The sequence below is a fragment of the Amblyomma mixtum genome, chromosome 3 (assembly GCF_055824585.1).
Source record: "Amblyomma mixtum isolate Tamu chromosome 3, ASM5582458v1, whole genome shotgun sequence".
In the NCBI taxonomy this organism is placed as follows: Eukaryota; Metazoa; Arthropoda; class Arachnida; order Ixodida; family Ixodidae; genus Amblyomma; species Amblyomma mixtum.
Window position 1 is genome coordinate 73,716,999 of NC_143014.1, and position 23,301 is coordinate 73,740,299.

General features: G+C 50.7%; 1 protein-coding gene across 1 annotated transcript in view; it reads left to right on the top strand.

Annotated features, from left to right (window-relative positions):
• LOC149350600 (uncharacterized) overlaps positions 1–23,301 on the top strand; it is a 128,620-nt gene that overhangs the window by 99,221 nt on the left and 6,098 nt on the right. The window contains exons 3-4 of the mRNA XM_089579650.1: positions 17,422–17,695; positions 22,955–23,119. Coding sequence (XP_089435776.1) covers positions 17,422–17,695; positions 22,955–23,119 — 439 coding nt within the window. The remainder of the gene's footprint in view (positions 1–17,421; positions 17,696–22,954; positions 23,120–23,301) is intronic.

Here is a 23,301-nt window from a genome sequence, read left to right on the forward strand (position 1 = left end):
AGAGGGCTGTCTCCGTGTGCGTGTGTGTGTAAGGACGGAATCGACGTCAGCAGGGACGGAGCTTGTTACAAGTATGAAGTGCTGAGGCTCTCTTGAGGAAAAGCGCTGCAGTCGCTGATGGGATAACTTTTGTTTCCTCATTTTCCTTTTTTCGGATCGAAACGCGCGCAAACGAAGAAGAGAGGGAGCAGAAGAAGAACGGCGTGTCGGATGGGGCGAAAAAAAAAAGCAAGCGAGAGAAGCGGCAGGCGAGAGAGGCAGCTTCGAGTGGCGTGCACGGCGGCTTTTGTGGCGCTCGACGTGCAGCAGGCCAGGGCGCGTTGCGGCACCTTGCGGCCGCTCCGCGCGACGGCTCTTGCGCAGTCGGCGGCGCGCTCTTGTTAGCTGCGGCTGGCGTTGTTGTCGGTTATTAGCCGGTTTCGCGCGCGCTCTCCGCTGCGCCCGAGCGTCCCGCGGCGGCGGCTCGCACAAGACGGGGCGCGCGCCACAATGGCCGCCGGGCCATATGCCGGCGTCGACCCCCAGCCCTCCACCAGCGCGCGGGGGGCTTCATCAGTGCTCCCGGCGGCGCGCTTGTCCCGGCCGCGCGACAAAGGGTCCCCACTTGGAGGCACCCAACAAAGGCTGCGGGGAGGTGTGAACGTCCACAATGTCAACCAACGCGCCCCGAAGGGTAGCACTCTTGCCTCAAAAACGGTGTCGGTTCATTAAGCCGCTATTGTGGCGTCCGCTGCGGTCCGGAATGTCCCGGCAAGAGGGGGCGGGCGGCCCCCTCTCCGCGGTAACAGTTGACGATTGCATTCACGCCCTGTTGAACAGTATAAACGTTTGCAAATGAGAAATGGCAAGCTGTGAGTTGCTGGGATGTTCCCGTTGACTTGAGAAAGAGAGAGCATCGGTTTGTCTGGTAACCTGCGTGTAATACGATCCCGGCGGCGGTCGGCTGTGGCGCCCGTGTCTTTTGTGGGCGTGAAAAACGCGCTGATTTAATGCGGCCCGCGGCGTCAACTGGCCACTACGTGTACGCGGGCCGCACAAAGGCGGCTGCTGGGCCAAACGGAAACGAAACTGATCCCTCGACCCGGAGCCGACGGCCAGCTCGCGGACCGCCCCTGGGCGCGTGACGCACAATGGGCTGGGCTCCCAGGCCCGCAACGCGCCCTGGACGCACGCACCATATGTTGCGCCCCGTGTTCCTTCAGGTTCCTGCGAAATTCGAAACGAACGGACTCTAGAAGGACGCTCTCGGCGCATAGCTGGCTGCGCCGGGAACTGAGGAGCACAACTCCCTGCGCAAGTTCTTCTTAGCCGCCATGTGTGACCGTCCCGCAGCCCGTAACCAGCTGTAAACTCATTTCGCTTGACTGTCTTAACACTGGAAATCCCTGACCGCTCAGATGGAGTATCATTAGAGATGTATGCTGTTGCAGAGAAAGGCCACTAATAGAATATTAGTGCATTGCCTGAGATGCTTGTGCACAAATGTTCGCCATTCGGGGAGAGCATGCAGGCGGACTCAAAGTGTAGTGTGTTTTTCGGCGCTTCAGTTCATTGTACGAATGTCCACTTTCCACTCTCAGAATGAAGCGTTTGTCCGTATATTTATTTCACTTTCGTGGCGGGACTGGCATCTGAGCGGGAATTAGGCCCATCAAACAGAGAACCGTGAGAGCTCTGAGTGCATACATTTGAGGTTACTCCTGTTTATCAGTGTTAGCCAAGGTTTCAAAAATAATGCGTTTACGCAAATGCGTTTACATGACAGGTTATTCATGCCTATCCAGTGTCCGCTGAGGTTTTGCAAAATTTGTGGTCATCGGAAACAGATACGATGACACTGGAGAGATCATTCCAGTATTTGCACTTGCTAGGCACCAAGACTGAAAGAAACAAGGAAGTATTTGACATTTTGAATGCCAACTTTGTGACGGTCATGGACGCGATTATATATACCGTGGTACTTGCAGGAACCTGACGTGCAGCGAGAAGGGATGCTGTGTCTTTTTCCCGCGACATGCCAATGAGAGTTGAACCAAATTAGTTTTCATAGATGCTGCACTTGCATCTCCGTGATAGAGAAGATGGAGTGAAAAATTGTCCTGTACAGTTTTAAGCAGTTTTGTCTCCATGCATTCCATTTGATTTAACCACAGCGAATTTGAAGTATATTATTGGTGCTTCATCAAGAATTTGCTCCTGCTTTTGTTTCTAAATGGAATTCGATTAGTAAAAAAAAATTAAAAATTAAAGTACGGTAATTAATGTTTCATACTTCTCAAGCAAGCTGGCAGAGATAAAATGTGCCCCTCTGAACTTGCAGCCCTCTCATGCCTGTTAGAAAAGTGCATTTAAGGTCATCGGGAGACAAACGTCCCTGATTACCGTTTTCGTCTTTTCAGCAATTCTCAGTGGCTATGGTGCTCGGCTGCTGGCCCGAAAGACGCGGGTTCGATCCCGGCCGCGGCGGCTGAATTTCTTTGGAGGAGAAATTCGAGGCCCGTGTACTGTGCGATGTCAGTGCACGTTAAAGAACCCCAGGTGGTCGAAATTTGCGGAGCCCTCCACTACGGCGTCTCTCATAGCCTTAGTCGCTCTGGGACGTTAAACCCCATAAACCAAATCTTTTCAGCAATTAATTTAACAGAATAACGTTATGCGACCTCATTGAGCCACAGCGTTGCATTTTGGCAGCATTGGCCTTCGCTCTGGGAAGCTGGACGTTGTCTACGCCTGGCGCGACAAAAGTATCGCGCCGAAGCCATGTACGCACATATAAACACGCGGAACTGCATATAAAATGTCGCACGGAGAGGAAGGATAGTTTAATATGCAATATGCTATTGTTCACCCAGCTTTCTGAACTTTCAAGAACGTTTTCCCACTTCCTTCACCCGCTTCACATGTCACTGCAGAGAGGGGAATTAATGTCAACCATAAAATTGGTATGCTACACCGGCACATGCTGGCAGTCGCCGTGGCGTCGCCAGTGCCCACGCCATGCAGTCTCTGTCTGGCATGTAGGCTGCTGTTAATTTTCTGGCCAAACCACGGCGCACCTCTTGGTCGAAAGCGTTGCTTCGGCAGTTGGGTTATTCACCTTCTTTGTCGTCAGCAGTCAGATTGCGGAGAGCGTCGGCGGGATGACCAGTAGAGCGCGAGAGAAACTGTTTCAGATGTAGGTCCTTCGGTTTGGTTTACTGGTTTGGTTTATGGGGGTTTAACGTCCCAAAGCGACTCAGGCTATGAGGGATGCCGTAGTGAAGGGCTCCGGAAATTTCGACCACTTGGGGTTCTTTAACGTGCACTGACATCGCACAGTACATGGGCCTCTAGAATTTCGCCTTCATCGAAATTCGACCGCCGCGGCCGGGATCGAACCCGCGTCTTTCGAGTCAGCAGCCGAGCACAATAACCACTAAGCCACCGCGGCGAGTCTTTTGTTTTTAGGCTGCAATCGAGCAGAAAAAAAAAATTGTTCATGGTATCCTCAACAGCGCAAACACATACAGACCAAGAAGAGAAAAGGCACACTGTTACGCTGTTGAACCACCATTATGAATCAACACCAACTAGCCCAATCTGCAGTTCTTCTGCAGCAAGAATGCTCTATAAAGTTAGCAAGGTGGCCCTAAACGCTGCCAATGTGCTTCTATATGTAGCGGAAGTCTAAACTATATTCTTGTTGATCATCAGTTTTGACTACAGGGTCTAGTGTGCCAAGAGGACGACCAACGAGATGCTTATTCGTGACATAAAAAAAAAAAGTGGCGAAGTTGGGCTGTCCGCAGAATGGAGGAAACAGCGGCTGCACCATGCCCATGAGTGGTTTATATCGAAGGCTTAAAGAAAGAGGAACGACTCCAACAAATGAGCTTCTATGGGCGCGTTGCTCAATGAAACTGATTCCCGCGCGCCACGCTGTCGTCACGTCTGCAGCGCGCAGGGCGGCTTCCGCGGTTGCGCCGGGAGACTACGAAAGGAGGCGGATATGCTCGCTACCGGAGAATGGGGGAGGCGTCGTTTGCGCAACAGCTGGCAGAATATGCGATCGGGTTCGGAACGCGCGCGCCTCTCCGTCAAGGTGCCGAGAAAGAGCGCATTGTTTACGCAACCAACCTGATAACGCGAGCTGCGCCCGCGCGACGCGTTCGCGTCAACGCCGCCGCCCAGTGGAACCAACGTGCGGCGAGTTACGTGCCGCCATGCGTGCCGCGTTTCCTCAGGCAGAGCCCCCTGGCGGGATGCGCAGATTTGTCGCGCGCAGCCGGCGGCGGAGAGCGGCGACATGCGCGCCCGCTGCATGTCGAAACCTTCGATAGCTATCGTGGCTGCTCGTTGCGCGCGCCCTTCATTAATGTAAATGCGCTCGCGGCTCCCGGGAAGCCGCAATCTCTTTCTGTCATCGCGAAGTCAATGACAACCCCGCACCGTATCTCCTAACAGGTCTCTCTCCCCGTCCCCGGACGCCTCGAAGGCGTGAGAAAACTCCTGGCGGCACGATTTTTAAGCTCTCGCTGCCGGGGGAACATTGTGGCGTCGCCGCGGGGTGCCCCGCCCCGTGGCTCCTCGGCGAGGAAGCAACTGGCTTCCCATACTGCGTGGTATGTAACTCCCTAGAGGGTGCTGAACGAGCTGCGAGAGCGGGCGCGGCGACGCCAGGCGGTTCCGTCGCGTCGCGACCTGCGCTGGAAAAGGAACGCCTTCTCGGCGCTCGCTATCGGCAACGTTGGGCGTACGCGAGCAACGAAGCCAAAATAAGAAAAAAGTAAACGGCACTATCTGTATATCGCCGATTTGTGTATAGGGGACAACAAATGAGACGGCGGTTATTCGTTTCGTCGCGGCCATTAATTCACCTCGCAAAAGCACCTACCGATAGGGCACAGATAAAAGTATACGATAAATTGAAAGCAGCAGCAGCTCCTTGCATGCGCACTCCGACATATAAGTTCGAAGAGGAGACTCTCGGGTTCAGTACGCAGCTTTCTATTAAACTGCGGCAGCATAAAAAAAAAAAAACACGAACGAAGCGAAGAATAGACAAGTACCGCCCGCTGTCTTTTCGTCTTGTCCGCTTTGTGTTATTTTTTCGCCACTTGATTATGTTACCTTGGTAACTCACCCGCAGTAATGGGGTAACTTTGGGTTTTCCCATTCAGCTCTCTGAATGGCACGCTGCACTGTAGCGGCATTGATGTGTGCAAGTATCATGACGTTGTGATAGCGTTCTGCGCAAGGTCGGAAGTCTGATGCAAACTTGTACGTAACGCGTTGTAGGTAATTGATTACTTGCAATAAATTACATTTTCTTTCAATTTTGTAAGTAATTGACTACGTAAGGTGCAACGTTCTCGGTAATTCAGTTATTATTTTCAGTAATCGATTACCAGTAATCTTTTTTTTTTTTTTAACGAGTTGCAAGACTGGTATAACTTCGAGATCCTGAACTGAGCACAGAATGCCATTGTGCAAGCCCGAGCAGCCTGAATTTGACCAGCCCCGTGTCCCCTGCATCGCATTTTAACAGGACGGCGCAACGAATGTCATGTTTAGTGAGCTTGAGCTTCGGCCACTCAGAGCGCGAACAACAGCGGAGCGCTGCGCTTTGTGTGATTTCGAAGTGGTGCGCAACTTCTTAAAGGAAATCACTTCCATCCGACGCGTACATCGAGGTACTATTGAGTGTCGCTACGGATGTGCTCACAAGAAAACTCGGAAAAAATTCCCATGAAAACTTCGAAAACCAATTGCGGGTGAAATTACAAACGTATGTGCTGCATATAGATCCAGGAAAGCCGCAAAAGCTTATTCTCGTCCGTGTCTATTTGTGATACGCTAATAAAAGATGGCTGCTAAATAACGTAATCGCAATATATCACTTCTGTGTAATTGTTCAGTTACTTTTCATGGGCTGTAACTGACCACTGCAATCTGTTGCATTTCAGAAGAAGTAATTGCTTGCAGTCGGTTACTTGTTTTCTATGTACAAAAATTGTCTGGTGGGTTGTTCGTTGCACGTATACCATGAGCAGTCCGTTAAGAAAAAAAAGAAAAAGTAGCTCACGGTCCGCACTGTGTTTGAGCGATTTAGCACAACTTTACGTATTCCCTTTAGCTTGGCCATTCTGCCAGTCAACTTTCTGCAACCGGGGCCTCCACCTCCGCCCGTCCGGCTAGCAACTGTCAGGCCTCGTACATTTGATGGCTCGAAGGCTTTCTTCGCACCAGACGTGCCCCGTCAGACACCGCCTTGCGGCGAATTGCAGTGCAGGGAATAAGGGAATATGACTTGCAGTTTTGTACACAGAAACTTACATATTTATAAGTTCAAGCATTTGAGACACTTTAAGCCGGAAATAGACAAAAGAGCCAAACACGGATCTCGTTAACAAGGGAGCCCCCTACTCTGCATAGCCGAAGGCGCATTACATCAGACCTTAGCCCTCAATGCTTTTCCAGGCTCCGGGGCCCGCTTTTCAAGACCTAGGAGCCCGGCCTGCGTTCGGTTGGGCCCAATAATGGTAAACTCCGAATATGATTAGTTCATCAACCGCGTGGCCTGCCCTCCAGCTTATGTAAGGTACATAACCCTCCCCCTAAAGTGCACAGTGCAAAATGAACATCTAATTCACTTCAAAATTCCTACATTTCTAGAAGGGAACACAAAACGATTGGCCCACTTGGTTGAGCGCCACGCCCAACAGCTTTGACAGTATTACAGTAACTCTCAGCCCCGTAAAAGAAAAAGGAAAAATAAATGCAAGCACCGCTTCAACACGTGCGTCGGGTTCCTCGAAGACTCGGCCTTGGTGTCTCCCGGAATTAGGGCAGTAACCAGGCTGAAACAGGCCGTTATCACTCTGAACAACACATGCAAGCGCCTCCCGGAATCCAGTGAGTTGCATCACCCAAACGCGCCGTTACTGTCTTTGAACAAGTGGCCGCATCCGTTCTGTCTGGCGGCGTTCCGCTAGCCCGTTTCCCGAGGACTGCTGAGGTTCAGTGTTTCCGGGCGCTGTAGCCATTACACAAACCCCAGCCAGGCGCACCGTCACCGGCAGTTGGTCACTTTTCCTGGCTCCCGTCGAGACCCCGTTTCTTCTGGCGCTGTTTACTCTTCAAGAGACCTTCCGATCTCCCGAACGGTACCGTCCGTTCCGAGGTTGCACCACATTTCGTATCAATTAAGACAAGAGGGCTGTCGTCGAGCGGCGGCTCTGCCGGTGCACCCCTCTTTGCGAATCGGACGTGAAAAAAAAAAAAAAAAAAACGCGCGACGCTGACACCTGCGGCTTTTACTCACAGCCGCGCCGTTCCCTGAAAGGGGACATCCGGTCGGCCGAACCGGCCACTTCCTCAATACACAGCGGCCTGGGCTGATCAACGCTGTGCATGCTTCGCTTTGAGCGCTTCTCACCGACTCCCGCCGGACCGGAAGAGATCAGGGAAACTTGGGATTAAACTTCTAATTGAGTGTACTTAACGAAGTGTTTCCGGTCGTGTCGGATACGTGAAAATGTCTTAACTGGCTGTCGACCGACGAAAAACGATGTCACGTGGCAGTATCAGACAGTAATACCTAACCTCGACCGTGAACAGTGGCAGGACAGCAACCGTACACACCCTTGGTCTTCGGACTGCATCGCTTGATTCTGAGCCGTATAATGGGGCCCATACGACACCTTTAGAGACCAGCCAAGTGCGAGGACCAGGGATCTCCTCACCCTGGAGAGGTCTAGACATTTCAGGGATGCCATAAGCTTCTCACTGCACGGCTGGAGAGCAAACCACGTGGCCTGGAGTCCTGTGGCCAATGCTGTACGTGTGTACACATATCGTGTGCTCGTGTACATATTGTTTTGCACGGAATCTATAGTTTATGTAGTACTTTTAACTGTGCGCAACTTGACAGAGCGGGCGTGTTTTCTGGACTGTGTCGCGCATAGTTGTCCGTGTGAAATTAGCCAAACATACCTATGCATGAAGTTGTTTACAATGTTCACTTTTGTGTGTGTTTTCCTTGTGTACAGTACGTGAACCGCGTTTCTCTGCCCTGTCATCTCGCCTTCCACTCCCTTCCTCTTTGTCGTCTTGTCTGTCTCTCCAGAAGGCTCTTATCTTTCCGCCAGTCATGCACGTACACGACAAATTAGTTCGTTTGTGCGGCCGGCGCCTTAACCTCCTTTTTATAAATATATAAGCCACTATCACAACAGCTTACAGCCATTCACTGTCAGCGCACGTGAGCACGTATAGCATTTTGCTTGTTTTCGTCTGTCGCTCTCTCTTGTCTCCGCGGCGTGCGTGCGTGCGTGTGTGTGTGTGAGTGAGTGAGAGTGAGTGAGGAGTGAGAGTGAGTGAGTGTGTGTGTGTGCGCGTGTGTGTGTGTGTGTGTGTGTGTGTGTGTGTGAGTGAGTGAGTGAGAGTGAGTGAGGAGTGAGAGTGAGTGAGTGTGTGTGTGCGCGTGCGTGCGTGTGTGTGTGTGTGTGTGTGTGTGTGAGTGAGAGTGAGTGAGTGAGAGTGAGTGAGGAGTGAGAGTGAGTGAGTGTGTGTGTGCGCGCGCGTGTGTGTGTGTGTGTGTGTGTGTGTGTGTGTGTGTGTGTGTGTGTGTGTGTGTGTGTGTGTTTGAGAGAGGAGACAGAGAAACTTAGTGAACAGAAACATCACAGGGATCCAGTGTCGCATGGCACCTTTCATGCGCTAAACCACTTTACCTTACGAACACATTCAGCGGTAAGGAGCGTAAGACCTTTGCCATTGGAAGGTCGTTCAATTAATGACAGATACTGTGTACACCTTACTATATCACTCCACGGACTCGGGCCTTCCTGGAAACCCGGGGCGGGCCAGAAGAAGCGGTGTCTTGACGGGCCTGGTATAGGCCCGGGTCTGAACCCGGGCCTGTGGATGAGGCCATGGATGAGGCCACCGTCCAGGGCTGTACTCCTTGCACGAAAGTAGCGGGAACAGTACTTGTACCTCCTCGCGCATTGCTCTAGTTGTCTGTTATTTTTTTTTTGTCTGATATGATGTAAAGCAGCGTTTTTCGTTGCATGACTTATTTGTCGCTGCATTTTTACGCGCGGTAGAGCTATACTCGCTTAACGATACGCCTTTCTTGTTTCGGTTCATGGGATGCGAAAAAATAAAAAGATATAAAAGCCCGACTGCTGTACGCTCCTGTCTGTCCATTAATGTCGCATGAATACGAAAAGGAACACGACAGGAGCGCGACCTTGCGGTGGTGGCTGGAGTTAACACCGAAACGGACATACGCCCACAGGAGGGCGGAGCGCCGCTTCCCTCGTCGGCTCGCGTCCTGAGCAAAACAAAACAAAACAAAAAGTGGAGAAGGGTCTCCCGGGGGAGGGCAAAAACGCGGGGGCTAATATACATGTGTATTATGGGGAGGCTATCAAAAAGCACACAGAAAATGGAAACAGTGAAGTTCGCGGTGCCGTATGTTGTTTGCTGCATCCGGTCGCTTTATGGGAATGCCCATTAAGTCCCTTTTTCTTGGGCCCTCCGCACAACCACACAGGAAGGGGTCAGTCAACCCGGCGGGAGAAGAGGGGGCGCCGAATGGCGGGGGATTACAGGAGACGTCAAAATCCCCTCATGGACTCAGTCGTTAGGCGGCATCCTGTGTGCACGTGTGTACGGCGAGGCTGACCCGCGCCACAGTGCGTGGCTCTTTGTACCATGTCTGCAGCGGCATGCTTTGACATATTGTCACGCTAGCTGCAGGCATGAGGAGCGACGACGAGAAACAGATGAGTTGAAATGGCGTTCCTCGAACTTGGCGGCAACCGGACCTTGGGAAAGCGAGTGTTCGCGAAGCTCGCAGCGGGAAAGCATAATTATCCGAAATCGTGATGGTGGAAAGTGTGCATATGTGTACAGTGTCGCGATGAGTTAGCTTCTTTCCCCAATCATTCATTGGTTGTGTTATTCTTTCCCCAACTGCTGATTTGTGGTATTTTCCTTTCCCCAATAAGTTATTGGGTGGATGTTTGTATAGTACGTGATTGGTTATTCTCCCACCGAGGGCGGGGACATTGGTTTTAAAACCAGCTGCTTCGGCAGGACCGAGGGCTGGTTTCGTCACCTAGAACTGCGAGCCAGTCAAGTGTAAATATGTTTTCTCCTTGCTTGTATCCTCCTTTGTGCTTTTAATTTTTATAAAAAGTTAACCTCTCCTAAAGTGTCCTCTTGCAATGTGATTGAGCAAAACGAATCTGCAAGACGTCAAGAATCCTTCAATCATCATCACTAACTAAATTTCCCTCCGCGTTGAGGTTAAAGAGGGAATCCAACTGGCGCAGTCGACAGGATTTGCTACGTCTTCCTGCTCGAGGTATCTGACGGAGGGGCGGAGGATCAAGTCGGTGGACAAGCTGCAGAGCGGTACGTCCTAAAGGAGGAACGTCAGCGTCATAGAGCGACGTTGAAAGCTTCATGAGACTGCTGGTCAAGGTCAACGGGACGTAGGAGGCTCAAGTCAGCGAGGAGCTGAAGGAGCCAGGCGACCGACGTGTCGTGGAGGTGCCTAGTCCGTGAGCTGCGGAAGGAACCAGGCGTCCGCGTTGAGGTTCAAGAGAAGAACCAGGAGACCAGCAAGTCACACGAGGCAGGACAAGTCAGCGAGCTGCTGTGAGAGCCGGGGCTCAACCCAACTCATCCGCATCAAGGAGCCCGCTGTCGTCACTCAGGGCGACGAGACTACCGTGGCAGAGGAAAGCAACCTGCGAGGTAGGAGACCTTTCTGCTTCCTCCGAATTCACCATGTCGGTGTAGTGTTTTCGTGCTATAGATGATAGCACGGAAAAGGGAGATGGCTGCCGTACGGTATAATTGGGAGGGCAAGATGCGATGTTTGGAGATTGAGGAGGCAGAAAAGCTGCTTGAAATTGAGAATTTGAAACTCATAATTGAGCGAGAAAAGATAAAGCTCGCACAGATGCAGTTGAAAGTAGGACAGGGAACGAAAGCTGGTAGCGAGATGTTATTCGCTGCAGTTCAATGTTTCCACTGCATGGAATTTGGGCATCTAATGATTGACTGTCCGAAATCGAAGCGAGAACAGCATGTTCCCGTATTGAGAATGACCTGTGTGCCAGTGGCTATAGGTGTGAAAGCTGCAGCGGTTAGGCAGCAGGGCCCAACCGTGTGTGCCGTGCCAGGAGAGATGGCTGAAGGCATAGGGGCGTTAGTCGCGCCTTTGAAGCGCTGCCTGTCAGAGCAAACTGAGATAAAGCAGACCCAGGAGGCACATGAGTGCATTGTTTGTGAACAGGAGTTCAGCACTGGGCCAGAACAGATTGACGCAAACTCTGGGGCAGCTGTAATGCTCGACGAAGAGGTAGAGCAGGCGCGAATAGAGGCAACACTCTTTGCAGGCGAAGGTAAGCTGGCTGCCAAAGATGAATCGGTTAGCCAGCCGGAGCTGACACTCTGCGCAGTGGCAGCAGATGTAGATGATGGTGTAGCGAAGTTGGTAACACCCGAGACGCACTCGCTGTTAGAGCAGACAGAAAAAGAGCGGCTGCATGAAGAAACAGAGCGAGCTGATTTTGAAGAACATTTCAAAATTCGAGACAAACCTGAGACGCCGGTAGAGCTTGAGGCCAATTCGGTAGCTGCAAAAGTTTCTGCAGCAGATTGTGAGCTATCAACGAGCGATGAGGCTGCATTTGATGCCGAGAAAGGAAGGAATGCGCGTTTGTTCGCTGCAATGGTTTTCGAAGCTGATAGGGAACTGCAGGATTGGGATAATGCGCCCATTCCTGTAGGCTTCAACATGGAGCAACATGCTTCATTATCAGAAGTGCGCAAGCAAGCTGATGGAGTCAATTGTGAGAAAAGAAGGCTCGAAGGAACGATTTTCTTTGAAGCGTACATCGGTGGGCAGTTGTACGAAGAGCTAGCGCTACTTGAATCTCGATGCAAAACTGCATGTGAAGTAGCTGATGAGAGGCCTGAACGAAATGTAAAATTGAAAGAAGTGGAGAATGTAGACGCGAGGCCAGCAGCAATCTTCGTAGCCCGCGGGGAGCCAGTCCGCTCTACTAATCTGATAGCGGCGGCAGCCTTTGGAACCGGCGTTGTCCCGGATAATTCGGAATTTTGGACCAGTCTTCTGGACAAAGCCCAAAAGAAACAAGTTTTGTTTCGAGATGTAGGCGGCTAGAAGTAATTTCTGCCAGTTTGGGGCACCGATCTGACATGGTGAATTCTGGAATGTGCAGATTGGTCTCCAGCCTTGTGTGTGCGGGTTGAAATATCCGCTGTGTGCGCGCATGTGTGCGTGCTGGTGTACTGACCGGACAGCCGGCGCATGTGTGCGTGTTGGTGGACTGACCGGACAGCCGACGCACATGTGTGTGCGTGCGTATGTACTTTTGTTGTTGGACACCGTGGCTGAACTTTAATGTCCCACTGACAACAAGTGTCTGTGTGACATTCTTGGTTGGGAGGAGTGAAGTTCGCGGTGCCGTATGTTGTTTGCTGCATCCGGTCGCTTTATGGGAATGCCCATTAAGTCCCTTTTTCTTGGGCCCTCCGCACAACCACACAGGAAGGGGTCAGTCAACCCGGCGGGAGAAGAGGGGGCGCCGAATGGCGGGGGATTACAGGAGACGTCAAAATCCCCTCATGGACTCAGTCGTTAGGCGGCATCCTGTGTGCACGTGTGTACGGCGAGGCTGACCCGCGCCACAGTGCGTGGCTCTTTGTACCATGTCTGCAGCGGCATGCTTTGACATATTGTCACGCTAGCTGCAGGCATGAGGAGCGACGACGAGAAACAGATGAGTTGAAATGGCGTTCCTCGAACTTGGCGGCAACCGGACCTTGGGAAAGCGAGTGTTCGCGAAGCTCGCAGCGGGAAAGCATAATTATCCGAAATCGTGATGGTGGAAAGTGTGCATATGTGTACAGTGTCGCGATGAGTTAGCTTCTTTCCCCAATCATTCATTGGTTGTGTTATTCTTTCCCCAACTGCTGATTTGTGGTATTTTCCTTTCCCCAATAAGTTATTGGGTGGATGTTTGTATAGTACGTGATTGGTTATTCTCCCACCGAGGGCGGGGACATTGGTTTTAAAACCAGCTGCTTCGGCAGGACCGAGGGCTGGTTTCGTCACCTAGAACTGCGAGCCAGTCAAGTGTAAATATGTTTTCTCCTTGCTTGTATCCTCCTTTGTGCTTTTAATTTTTATAAAAAGTTAACCTCTCCTAAAGTGTCCTCTTGCAATGTGATTGAGCAAAACGAATCTGCAAGACGTCAAGAATCCTTCAATCATCATCACTAACTAAATTTCCCTCCGCGTTGAGGTTAAAGAGGGAATCCAACTGAAACTGTCTGCAGATCTTGGGGATCGAGTTCTAAAAGAGGGAGCCGCCTGCAGCCGGAGGAGACCACCCCGGAGAGCGCGCACGCACGGCTCTAACGCTCGCCGCGCGCGCGGGAAATAAAATACGCGCTGTATACCGCGCGCGGCAAGAACGCGATAAAGAACGCGCTACGCCGCGGGAGCACTGCGAAAAGCGATACGGTGGATCTCTTTTTCCTCTTTCCTTTGCCTCGCTTTTTCTATTTTTTCAGGGCTTACCACGCCCAGATACAAGGCAAGGGTGTGTCACAATATGGGACACGTATGTATATGCGTGGCCTCATAGAGCGGCGCATCCTTTTGTTACCGTTCTGTTTCGGGCAGTTAAGTGTACCCCCCCCCCTTTTTTTTTAAGTCACGGCGGCCAATTTCACGCTCAGAAAAACCGTCTAAACGAGGCACGCACGTGCATATACGTGCGCACCGGCACGCACGCTTCAACACGCGCATGCATGGAGGTTACGAGAGGTGCGTGCGGATGCTCCGCGAGGCGGCGGCAAGGACGAGTTCTCTCCATTGTGCGTCGCTCTGCGGGCCGCAGTCGCCAAATCGAGCCACGGGGCCGTTCGGGAAGATGCGCACGTCTGCGGCGAGGTGCGAACAGACCCCCGGTGGGCGCGTCCCTCCAAGGGGCCGCCGTGGCCCCTTGTCAGGCCGCTGTCAGGTGTCACCATCGCCATGTCGGGGAGGTGGCCCATCGCGTTCGGCGGCCCGACTGCCCAGCAACCGATAAGCATCGGTCCGCGGCGGCGATGGACCTCTGAGTCAGCAGTTTATCTGGCATCTCGCATTCTCAGGTGTAGAGCGCGCGCACGACAGCTCCGGCTCGCCTCGGGAGTGAGGAGGGGCATTCCCGGGACCAGTTCGCTCCGTGGGAGCCGCAGACAGCATTCCTCGCGGACAGATCCTCCGTTCGCAGCGTCGCCGATTGCGTCACGCTGCGCGTGCGTTCTTGTAACGACCCTCGCAATGTTCGAGAAGGCGGCGCGATCGATAACGCCGCTCTCAATTCGGTCGCGGCAGAGAAAAGGCAACCCACGGCCCACTCTCCTCTCGAGAGACGCTGCGGATGCCTCGTGTCCACTTCTCCTTCGGCCTCTGCCCTCCTCCCGACTAGGCGCAGCACTTCGGGGCAGCTTGGCACGGTGCTTGGGGGCTCGTACAGCGATCCGGACCAGGGGCTCGGGCCCGCGAGCCTGGCCTGAGGAACGGTCGCATGTGACTAATGATGGATGCATCTTTCTTTCTTTCTTTCTTTCTTTCTTTCTTTCTTTCTTTCTTTCTTTCTTTCTTTCTTTCTTTCTTTCTTTCTTTCTTTCTTTCTTTCTTTCTTTCTTTTCATTTTCTTCTTTCTTTCTTTCTCTCTTCCTTTCTTTCTTTCTTTCTTTCTTTCTTTTCATTTCCTTCTTTCTTTCTCTCTTCCTTTCTTTCTTTCTCTCTTTCTTTCTTTTTTCTACCTTCCTTTTCTTTCTTTCTTACTTTCTTCCTTTCTTTCTTTTCGTCTTTCTTCCTTCCTTCCTTCTTTTCTTTCTTCCTTTCTTTCTTTCTTTCTTTCTTTGTATGAAGCGTGCTCCGTTACTTTCAGCAGTAGAATTAATTGCCCAGTTTGACGATTTCCGTCTTGGGAGCCTCGCCATTCTGCTGTAGTATAACGGCCTCAAGCTTGCCGTATCGCCTTTACAGAAAAGTTGTCCGCATTCATGAGCATAGCAAACACAAATCCACCAGCCCCTGAGGCTGAGCAATGCGAAACAAGGCCACCAGAGCCAGCCAAGGCGGAGCGCGATAAAGGACGCATCGCGGTCGCTGTGGACGAGTCGTTTTACGTTGTCTTCCGCTCTCTGCCAATGTATCTGGGCTTTACCGAGAAAAACCTCCCTATTATGACCTTGGATTCAATTTCGGGTAGTCGTGTATACTTATCTCATCGTGATCTATGGTTCCCGCCCAACGGCGGACTGCAGGAGCTCTACCTTCAAACGACAGCGTGTCGTGCATGCAATACAAAGTGGTCCCGGCAGTTTGTCTCTGTTACCTATAATTTAGATACACCCACAGGCCCAAAAAGCTTCGCTCCACCAGACGTAAAGGCCGCAACTATTACGCGGCGACCAGTACGCCCACCGGTCACGCCTGTTTGCTTGTCTGAGCTCTCAAACTGAGGGTCACGGAGTACAGCACGTGTTGAGTTAAAGCCAGGTCCGCAGCTGTGTTAGTGGATAGCGCTATATTTAAATACACCTTGTTTTGGACTATGTGCGCATTCTGCTGAAAAGCTGCCGCAGCGAAAACGATTCGTTGTTCACAAATCACGGAACGTTCACTAGTGTTTGGTATCATGGCGTTTGACGTCGACTCAGGCTGTGAGAGACACCGTATAGTAGAAAGCTCTGCATAATTTCGACCACTTTAACGTGCACTGACATCGCGCAGTACACGGGCCTCTAGCATTTCGGCCTCATCGAAACGCGACCGCCGCGGGCGGGATCGAACTCGCGTCTCTCCGGTCAGCAGCCGAGTACCATACATAATCAGTGAGCCACCGCGGCGGCTGTTAATATTAGTTATAATGGCCAGTTACGATGAGCCTGTGCAGAGGAAATCCGCGCAGCAAGCTAAAAAAAAACAGATGAACATCACATATCCTTCAAGGATGTGGTTGTTCCTAACGGCGATTCTGCCCTTCGCGCATCCTGTGAGGTAGGTTGGTACAGCAGAGATCTGTTGTAGTAAACCAGTCCATATATTTAAGGATAGTTGCGATATCCGGAGGTCTGTTCTGAGAAATTCTGTCCTCTCCAAAGCGTCAACTGGCAAGGTTTCTTCGCAATTGAATGGAAGGTTAACCCCATGTGCACAGCAAATAGTACGAATATATGACCGCAAAAACGTAATTCTCAACGACCAGAAAGAAACTAGTCATACCAGCTCGCTTCGTGCCTGCGTCTATTACCGGGCACCTTTCTTTTGTGTGTTTGTGCGTGTGTGCACTGCACCCGGACTAAGAAGCGAAGTGCTTCAGGTCAATTTAGACAGCCTGGGACTTTTAACGTGCGTGTGTGCTCATCATTTCCCACTCTCCTAACGGAGCGATAGCTTTGTTTCATGCTCTCGTCGAATTTATTTGCAGATTCTACATCTGCATGCAGCCTACACGAGAGAAATCCGGTTGTGGACATTTGTTTTCGGTGCATTTCAACCGCAAAGTATCTGTTGTCACACTTCGAGTGGCTTTGCAATTAATTCACGTGAGCGCGTTCGTATGCACTACACCAGCTTGATAACCGGAAACAAACGCTAAAGCTGATCTCTTTCCCAGAATACCTCTGCCGCTCTCGTGGCACGTCGGCATGAATGGGCGTAAGCTTGGAGCCTGGCCCGGCTCTGAACGACGCTGTGCCATGGTGTGGGCGTACGAGCGCGTGTGTATGTGGGTGCGTGTGTGCTCGTGTATGTGTGCGTGCGCGCGTGCCTGCGTGCGTGCGTGCGTGTGCTACACCCGGACTACGAAGCGAAGGTTAATATATACAGCCTGGGACTTTTAACGTGCTCCGGAATCTTATAGGAGGACAATCGGAACTGTCGCTTGCGTTTGTGAAGAGTTCGCCTACACGCGGTGTCATTTGAGAACGCTTCCAGTGTGTGGTCTGCCGGGCATAGAAAGAAGTCGTGTTCTTCTACTTTCTGAAAATGTTCCTCTCTAAACCCGCTCGGCATTCCAACCGTGAGTCGTGTGAGAAGTGCCCTGCCGTCACACGCATGCGGTTAACGCTTTTAACCGCGCGAAAATGACAAGCGGGCAGGAACACGCTCAGCTATAGCAAACTCTTTACTACAAGGTGCACAGTTAGAAATGTTCTAGCTCTCCACTGTTAGTTCCTGACTGCTGCAGCGTTTTGTTTCTGCTGATAAAGTTTTCATCAATCGTTTGAGAACTGAGGGCATCGCAGAGGCCAGCGGCAATGGCAGCCCCGATTCCCATGCACGTAAATTCGCTCGCTACAATGTGACTATCTGATATGCCGCAGGAGGATGTTCCCTACCGTGCGAGTTTCCTTCTCCGGAGTGCAGCCCGACGCTCGGTACATTGTGCTTCTGGACATCGTCCCGGTGGACAACAAGCGGTACCGGTACGCGTACCACCGCTCGTCGTGGCTGGTGGCCGGCAAGGCGGACCCGCCGTCGCCGGCTCGGCTCTACGCGCACCCCGACTGCCCCTTCACGGGGGATCAGCTGCGCAAGCAGGTCGTCTCCTTCGAGAAGGTCAAGCTCACCAACAACGAGATGGACAAGCAGGGACACGTGAGTTGGCTGCGCTTGCTTTTTCTTTTTTTCAGCGTATTAGCGGAAGCGACCGGAAGGGTAGCTTGGTGAACACTTTTAAAAAGCAGGGCAAGTCTTCCCCTCAAGTTCTGCGGGGAAAAAAAAAGGCTTGTCAGTGTTATACCAACGAACTGCGTCTGTTGCGTTGTACACACGTTGCCGCCGGCTTGGGTTAGGTTGTCTCGCTGAGGGAACGGCGAACTATAGCGCCACCCATCAAATAATTTAACTGGCGTCTTAAACACGCTTTTAGTCACTGCTGTAGTGTTTTCGGGGTTAAAAATCTAAACCGAGCGTATAGAACGGCCCGCAGCATTGGCGCCCTTCTTGAAATGAGTTGACAATAATTCGCAGTTTCTAAGAATGTTCGTAACGTGTACATCAAGTTCCCGCGGTAAAATGACGAGTTCAGATTCCTTTTTAGTGCACCTTTAAAGAAAAAGCGAAACCCCGTTTACTGGACGTATACCGTATCAGATGTTGCACCGATTGTCAGACTTGCATGTGCGTCATCAAGAGAAAGAGAGCATTTTGAGCGCGACAGTGCGCCGTAAGCAGCTGAGACGTTTACCTGCAGCAAGAGCTGCCGAACTGAGACCCGAGCACGCATATGCGGTACTTTTCTACTTTACAGCGAGATTCCTTTGCAACGGGGTTTATAATACATTCTTCGCAAGACCTCTTACCCAGAAATATTAATGACACTTGTTCTACACTGTAGGTAGAAGTATGCAGGTAAAGTATTTCGTTTCATTCGTAGGCGCTGTTTGCGTTTCATTCCGGCCTGGTAGTACATATGAAATAGTTGACATCGAGCTGTTTAACAAGCGCTGGAGTGTAGTGTGAAAAACGAGGTCTGCACTTCAGGAGCGTTGAAATAAACACCTAGTGACAATGCAGTGATTTCCAGTGGCCATCGGAAGAGGTCACAGGATATTCGCGCAAAAACTCTACATTTGCACTAGGAGAAGAAGAATATGGCATCTTCAAAGCTTGGGCCGGAATGTTAATCTCGGGCGCAGGTGCATGTCCGTCCTGTCCGTGGCCGGTGATCGGTATATTTTGACGAGCGCCGGCTTCGGTCTGTGACAAACGCGGTGCGCAGCTCGCTCCGCGCCCGAAAGAGGAGTGCGCCGCAAGACAGGGAGATTAGCGGGTGCACTTAAGCAGATCGCGTCACGTAATGACTTTGGACAGAAATGCCCGCGCGGAATTCCTTCGGCGCGGCCAGTCCTCGGGGGCAGAGCTGGGAGCGCGAAACGGGACATAATACTCACGTCACGCGAGGAAGTCTCGCCCGAACCAGACCGCGCTGTGTAATTCGCGGTTTGCATATTTATAAGCGCCTGCCACGAAACCTATTATCCCAGGGTCATTGAAACGCCGCCTGGCCGAGTCTCTGACAGCCCCAAAAAGCTGGGAGGGCGGGAGGGAGGGTGGGTGGGGAGTCGAACAAGGGCCGTGACGGAGCATGCATATTCCGAGGAGGAGTCCGGCTCGCTGTGACATATCCGAAGATGATACGGACGACGCACTTGGCGAACAACAAGCTGTCACGAGGGGGCGACTTTGACGAAAATGGATGTGCGGAGCTCAGTTCTTGCCGAGTCATGAGACACGCGCACCGTGTCGACTGCGCACCCGGCCGCCTCGACGGGGAGCCTGTTCGTAGAACAATTACCCAGCATAACAGAGCGCGCCTCAAAGGGGGTCGACCGCGGCTCGCCCTGGTCCCCAGGCGCGGCGGCGGAATGCGCGCTCGGACACTGCGCCCCCTGCATCATACCAGCCGCCGCTGAGCGCGTGGCTCGGGGCTTGCCCAGTGGACACCTGCACTCTCGTGGGACCACGGCGGGGACAGCATCGAGCAGCTCTCTCTCTCTCTTTGATACTATTTTTTTTTCTTGGTACTCTCAAGGCACCGAGGCATAAGCGGAATCAGTGTTCAAAACGTATATGATCACTTTTGAGGAATCGTTGACATCAAGTATGGCAGCCAGGGAGGTGTATTAAGCGGGTGGTTCCAGTCTTCGGAGGTTCTTGGGAAGAAACAGAAAAGAATGTTCCCCACATCGAAGTCTCGTTAAAATTGTCTCGTTAAAATTTCTTGGGCACTTACGATCCGGCGCTTTTCAAATGCAGAAGGGCAGAAGCGCACCTTCTTGAGACACATATGCGCGCGAGTGATGTGATCCGACATTTTTGTTTCAAAATTACTGCTTCTGGTTCTCTGTGGCAGTAATCTTTCTGTCTTGTCTTGCAACTGTAGTATAGCTTCCTTCCTCTCAAACGCATGTTTGAAGTGGTTCCACTTAATTGGCAGTTCCTATTGGGGACTTCGAACGCCGCACCTTTCTTCATCTGTCTCTGCGTGGGCTACAGATCACACGGCCGGCAAACACAATTACCTCGACCATTCAGTGACGTGTCCCTTGATGCCGACCTCTAAAAAGTAAAAAAACGTAAATTAAAAACCATTATTTTACAAGCTACAAAACTGTACAAGGTACAAAACACACGGAATGAGCAGACGGGACGAACGCAACTTCCCACCGTACACTCCTTGAGTTAGAAGCCATTATAAAACTTTCCCGCGGCTTTAAAAAAAAAAGTAAAACAAAATGCAAGTGCCAGCACTGTTATCAGCATATATATAATGCATGTAACATATATACGCCGTGAAGCCTTGCAGCCGCTACATACTTCCTACATAAATCTTTTCGGGCATGTTAACTGCAGTAAGAGTTATTGTTAGAAGCTGTCATGGAAAATTCTTCCTCTTATTCTGCTGTTTGGCTGAGCGCGCGCTGATGCCTATCCAGGTCCTAGGCTGATGAGACAACCTACTCTAATTACGACCGCATTCTGAACACGCTCTAGACAACTCACAAAGCTACCGCCCATCGAAGCCCAGTGTTTCGCCACGGCTAAAAGAATGAGAGAATTACTGGCCGCGTACAGAGCATTTGGTCGCACAGAGTGTGATTTCTGAAAAAAAAAAAAAAATTACATAACATTATCAAACTACTCATTGGAATCCACCCAAGCGCAGACATACGGCTTCAAAGGAAAGCCCTCGCCCTATCATATGCTAGCGCTCCGGTGATGCAGTGGTCCCGGGTTCGAAACCCGGATCAGGACGAATTCTTTAGCTACGAAGTTTATGTGGAAGCGGTGTAGCTTTCCTTTCTAGCCGTATGGCTGCGCTTGGGTGGATGCCAACGAGCAATTTGCTCCCTTATTACAAATTTACTCCACGTTGGGGGTTCCCGAAACGTGATCAATATTATCAAATGTCGCAACTTAAGTGCAGTTTTGAAGATCTGTGTGACATTGGTTTTGGAGTCATCTCTTTTTACTTTGAAACGAAATCTGGCGAATGGAACCATTTTGTCTGTACACACGTGCGTGGCAAAACAAGTAAAATGTCTGCGTTACTGAATGCGATTGTTTGACTTTTTTTTTGTTACTCTACGTAAATAAAATGTGGTCTATGGATGCCCCTTTGATAATTTCATATGATCAGTTTGTTGCACAGTACAGTGCCCTCGCTAAGGTAACAAGGAGTGCAAGCGTGTTGCTGCAATGGGTGAAACGTTTTATTGATGCGCGGCTCAAGAATGAGCATCATTTGCGTGAAAAAAAAAAAGAGAGAGAGAGAGAGAGAAAGGCACACGACTGCACTGCGGCTGCAGGAGGTTAGTTATGCAAGAATCATATTGGCGCTCAGCGCCGTCTTTCTGGGTTGCTCCCTAGCTTTTCTGTAGAAGCAGCCTTCTAGTCGTTTGCTCTTCGGAGCGTCCGGCGAGATCTGTGAGACATAGGATGCGTTCTTGGGCTCTGGTGAGATGCGAGAGGAAGACAGTTATAACGCGAAGAAGAAAAGAGGAGTGTGCTAGATGTCGAGCGAACGCGCGTTAAGTGTGAGTCACTCGCCACCTGCGACCGAAGCTGCTGCTGCTTGACGGATGACTCCGTGGTCGGGATGCATTGGCGTGTTGCTGAAAACGCGTGACACATCCGCTGTGAACGTATCTTACGGTGGAAGTACTTACGTTGATACATAGCCTAAGGGTACAAGGAGAAATCGCTAGGGCTTCCTTTTCTGACACCTTCCTGCTGGGTACCGTCAGCCAAAACAGTGATGCCGAAAACCTGAACTATGCCTTTTCACTGTTTACAGCGTGGCTCAGCGTACGTGAATTCCAATGGATGCTAATGAGTAATTACTCATTAGCATCCCGCCCAAGCGCTGTCATATGTCTTTGAAAGAAAGCTATCAGTTGCTGTTGATCAATTCGCTCTCGCCGTGCCATATGCTAGCCGATTGTGCAAATTTGAAGGAGATGTGCTGTATATTTGGGGAGGAAAAAATTCTTGAAAATAGCCTCATTTCACACTTGTGTCTTTTTCGAAAATTTTTCCACTAAGCAACAACTTATTCAAAATGCGGAAATAAGCATGAGGTATTCTTTCTCATCTGTACTTCTAGTACGCAAAATATATCCATCATGGCATTCAAATCTCGATTCTTACGTCACTGCAAATTTGCGAAATTAAGGTTTGTGTAAAAATGCTGCCTCTGCCGCGACGTAGTTTACGGTTTTTTCTCTTGAAATATTAGCATTTTCGGAAAACAAAATTCACTGTTGGCCTACTGAATGATGTGTTCACAACATAAAAATAATCAAGAATATTAAAATTTTGAAATATTTCGGCAGTTTGATCTCTCGTGGAATCACCGAGCTGCCGAATGAACTTGGCTTAGCAGAGGAATGAATGAGAACTTGTCAGTTCTCTTTTGAAATGCAGTTTTAATGGCGCTGTATTCTTCATGTGATGGCTTTCATGGAAGTAGAGCTCTTCATATACTGCTTAATTTGCTGAGTTGGTATCTCTCAGGGTTATTCCTTAAATGCATCCATTGTGAGCTTTTATTGTGTGCGCGTGTATGTGTGCGTGTTGTAACAGCTTTTATCCAAGGGAAGTAAGGCTCTACTGCTTTATGTCTCTGCGATGCTTGGCAGCAAGCTGTTCTGACGTAGTATTATTTTTATGTATACTACGGCAGCTTTGTAAGCGCGTCGCAAAATACGACTGCACGAGTTTGATTTGCAGGAAAACGTCTTCAACTGCAGGACCTCAAACAAGTCCACAGATTTTAGACACCCGTGCCTTGTAAGGGGCTTGTGAGAAAATTGTACTAATTGACACTGTTCTTCTACTTTTATATTTCAGATTGTCCTGAACTCCATGCACAAATATCAACCCCGCATACATCTGGTCAAACGCCGGCATAACGCCCCAAATGTTCCCGTCAACGATCTCGAAGCTGAACAGTTTCGGACGTACGTGTTTCCCGAGACGGTGTTTACAGCTGTCACGGCCTACCAAAATCAGCTGGTAAGTGCTCGAGAACAAATATCCCGAATGTGAGTGCAGGCAAGAGATTTCTGAGGAATGCTGCTGATCAGAGCTTCGTGCTTTGCAAGCGAGCACATGCTGCAACAGGTTATCTAAAACTTTGAAGGACTATATGCAGCAGAGTCACTTGCTATCACCAGAGCAAACACCGCTGACACGTC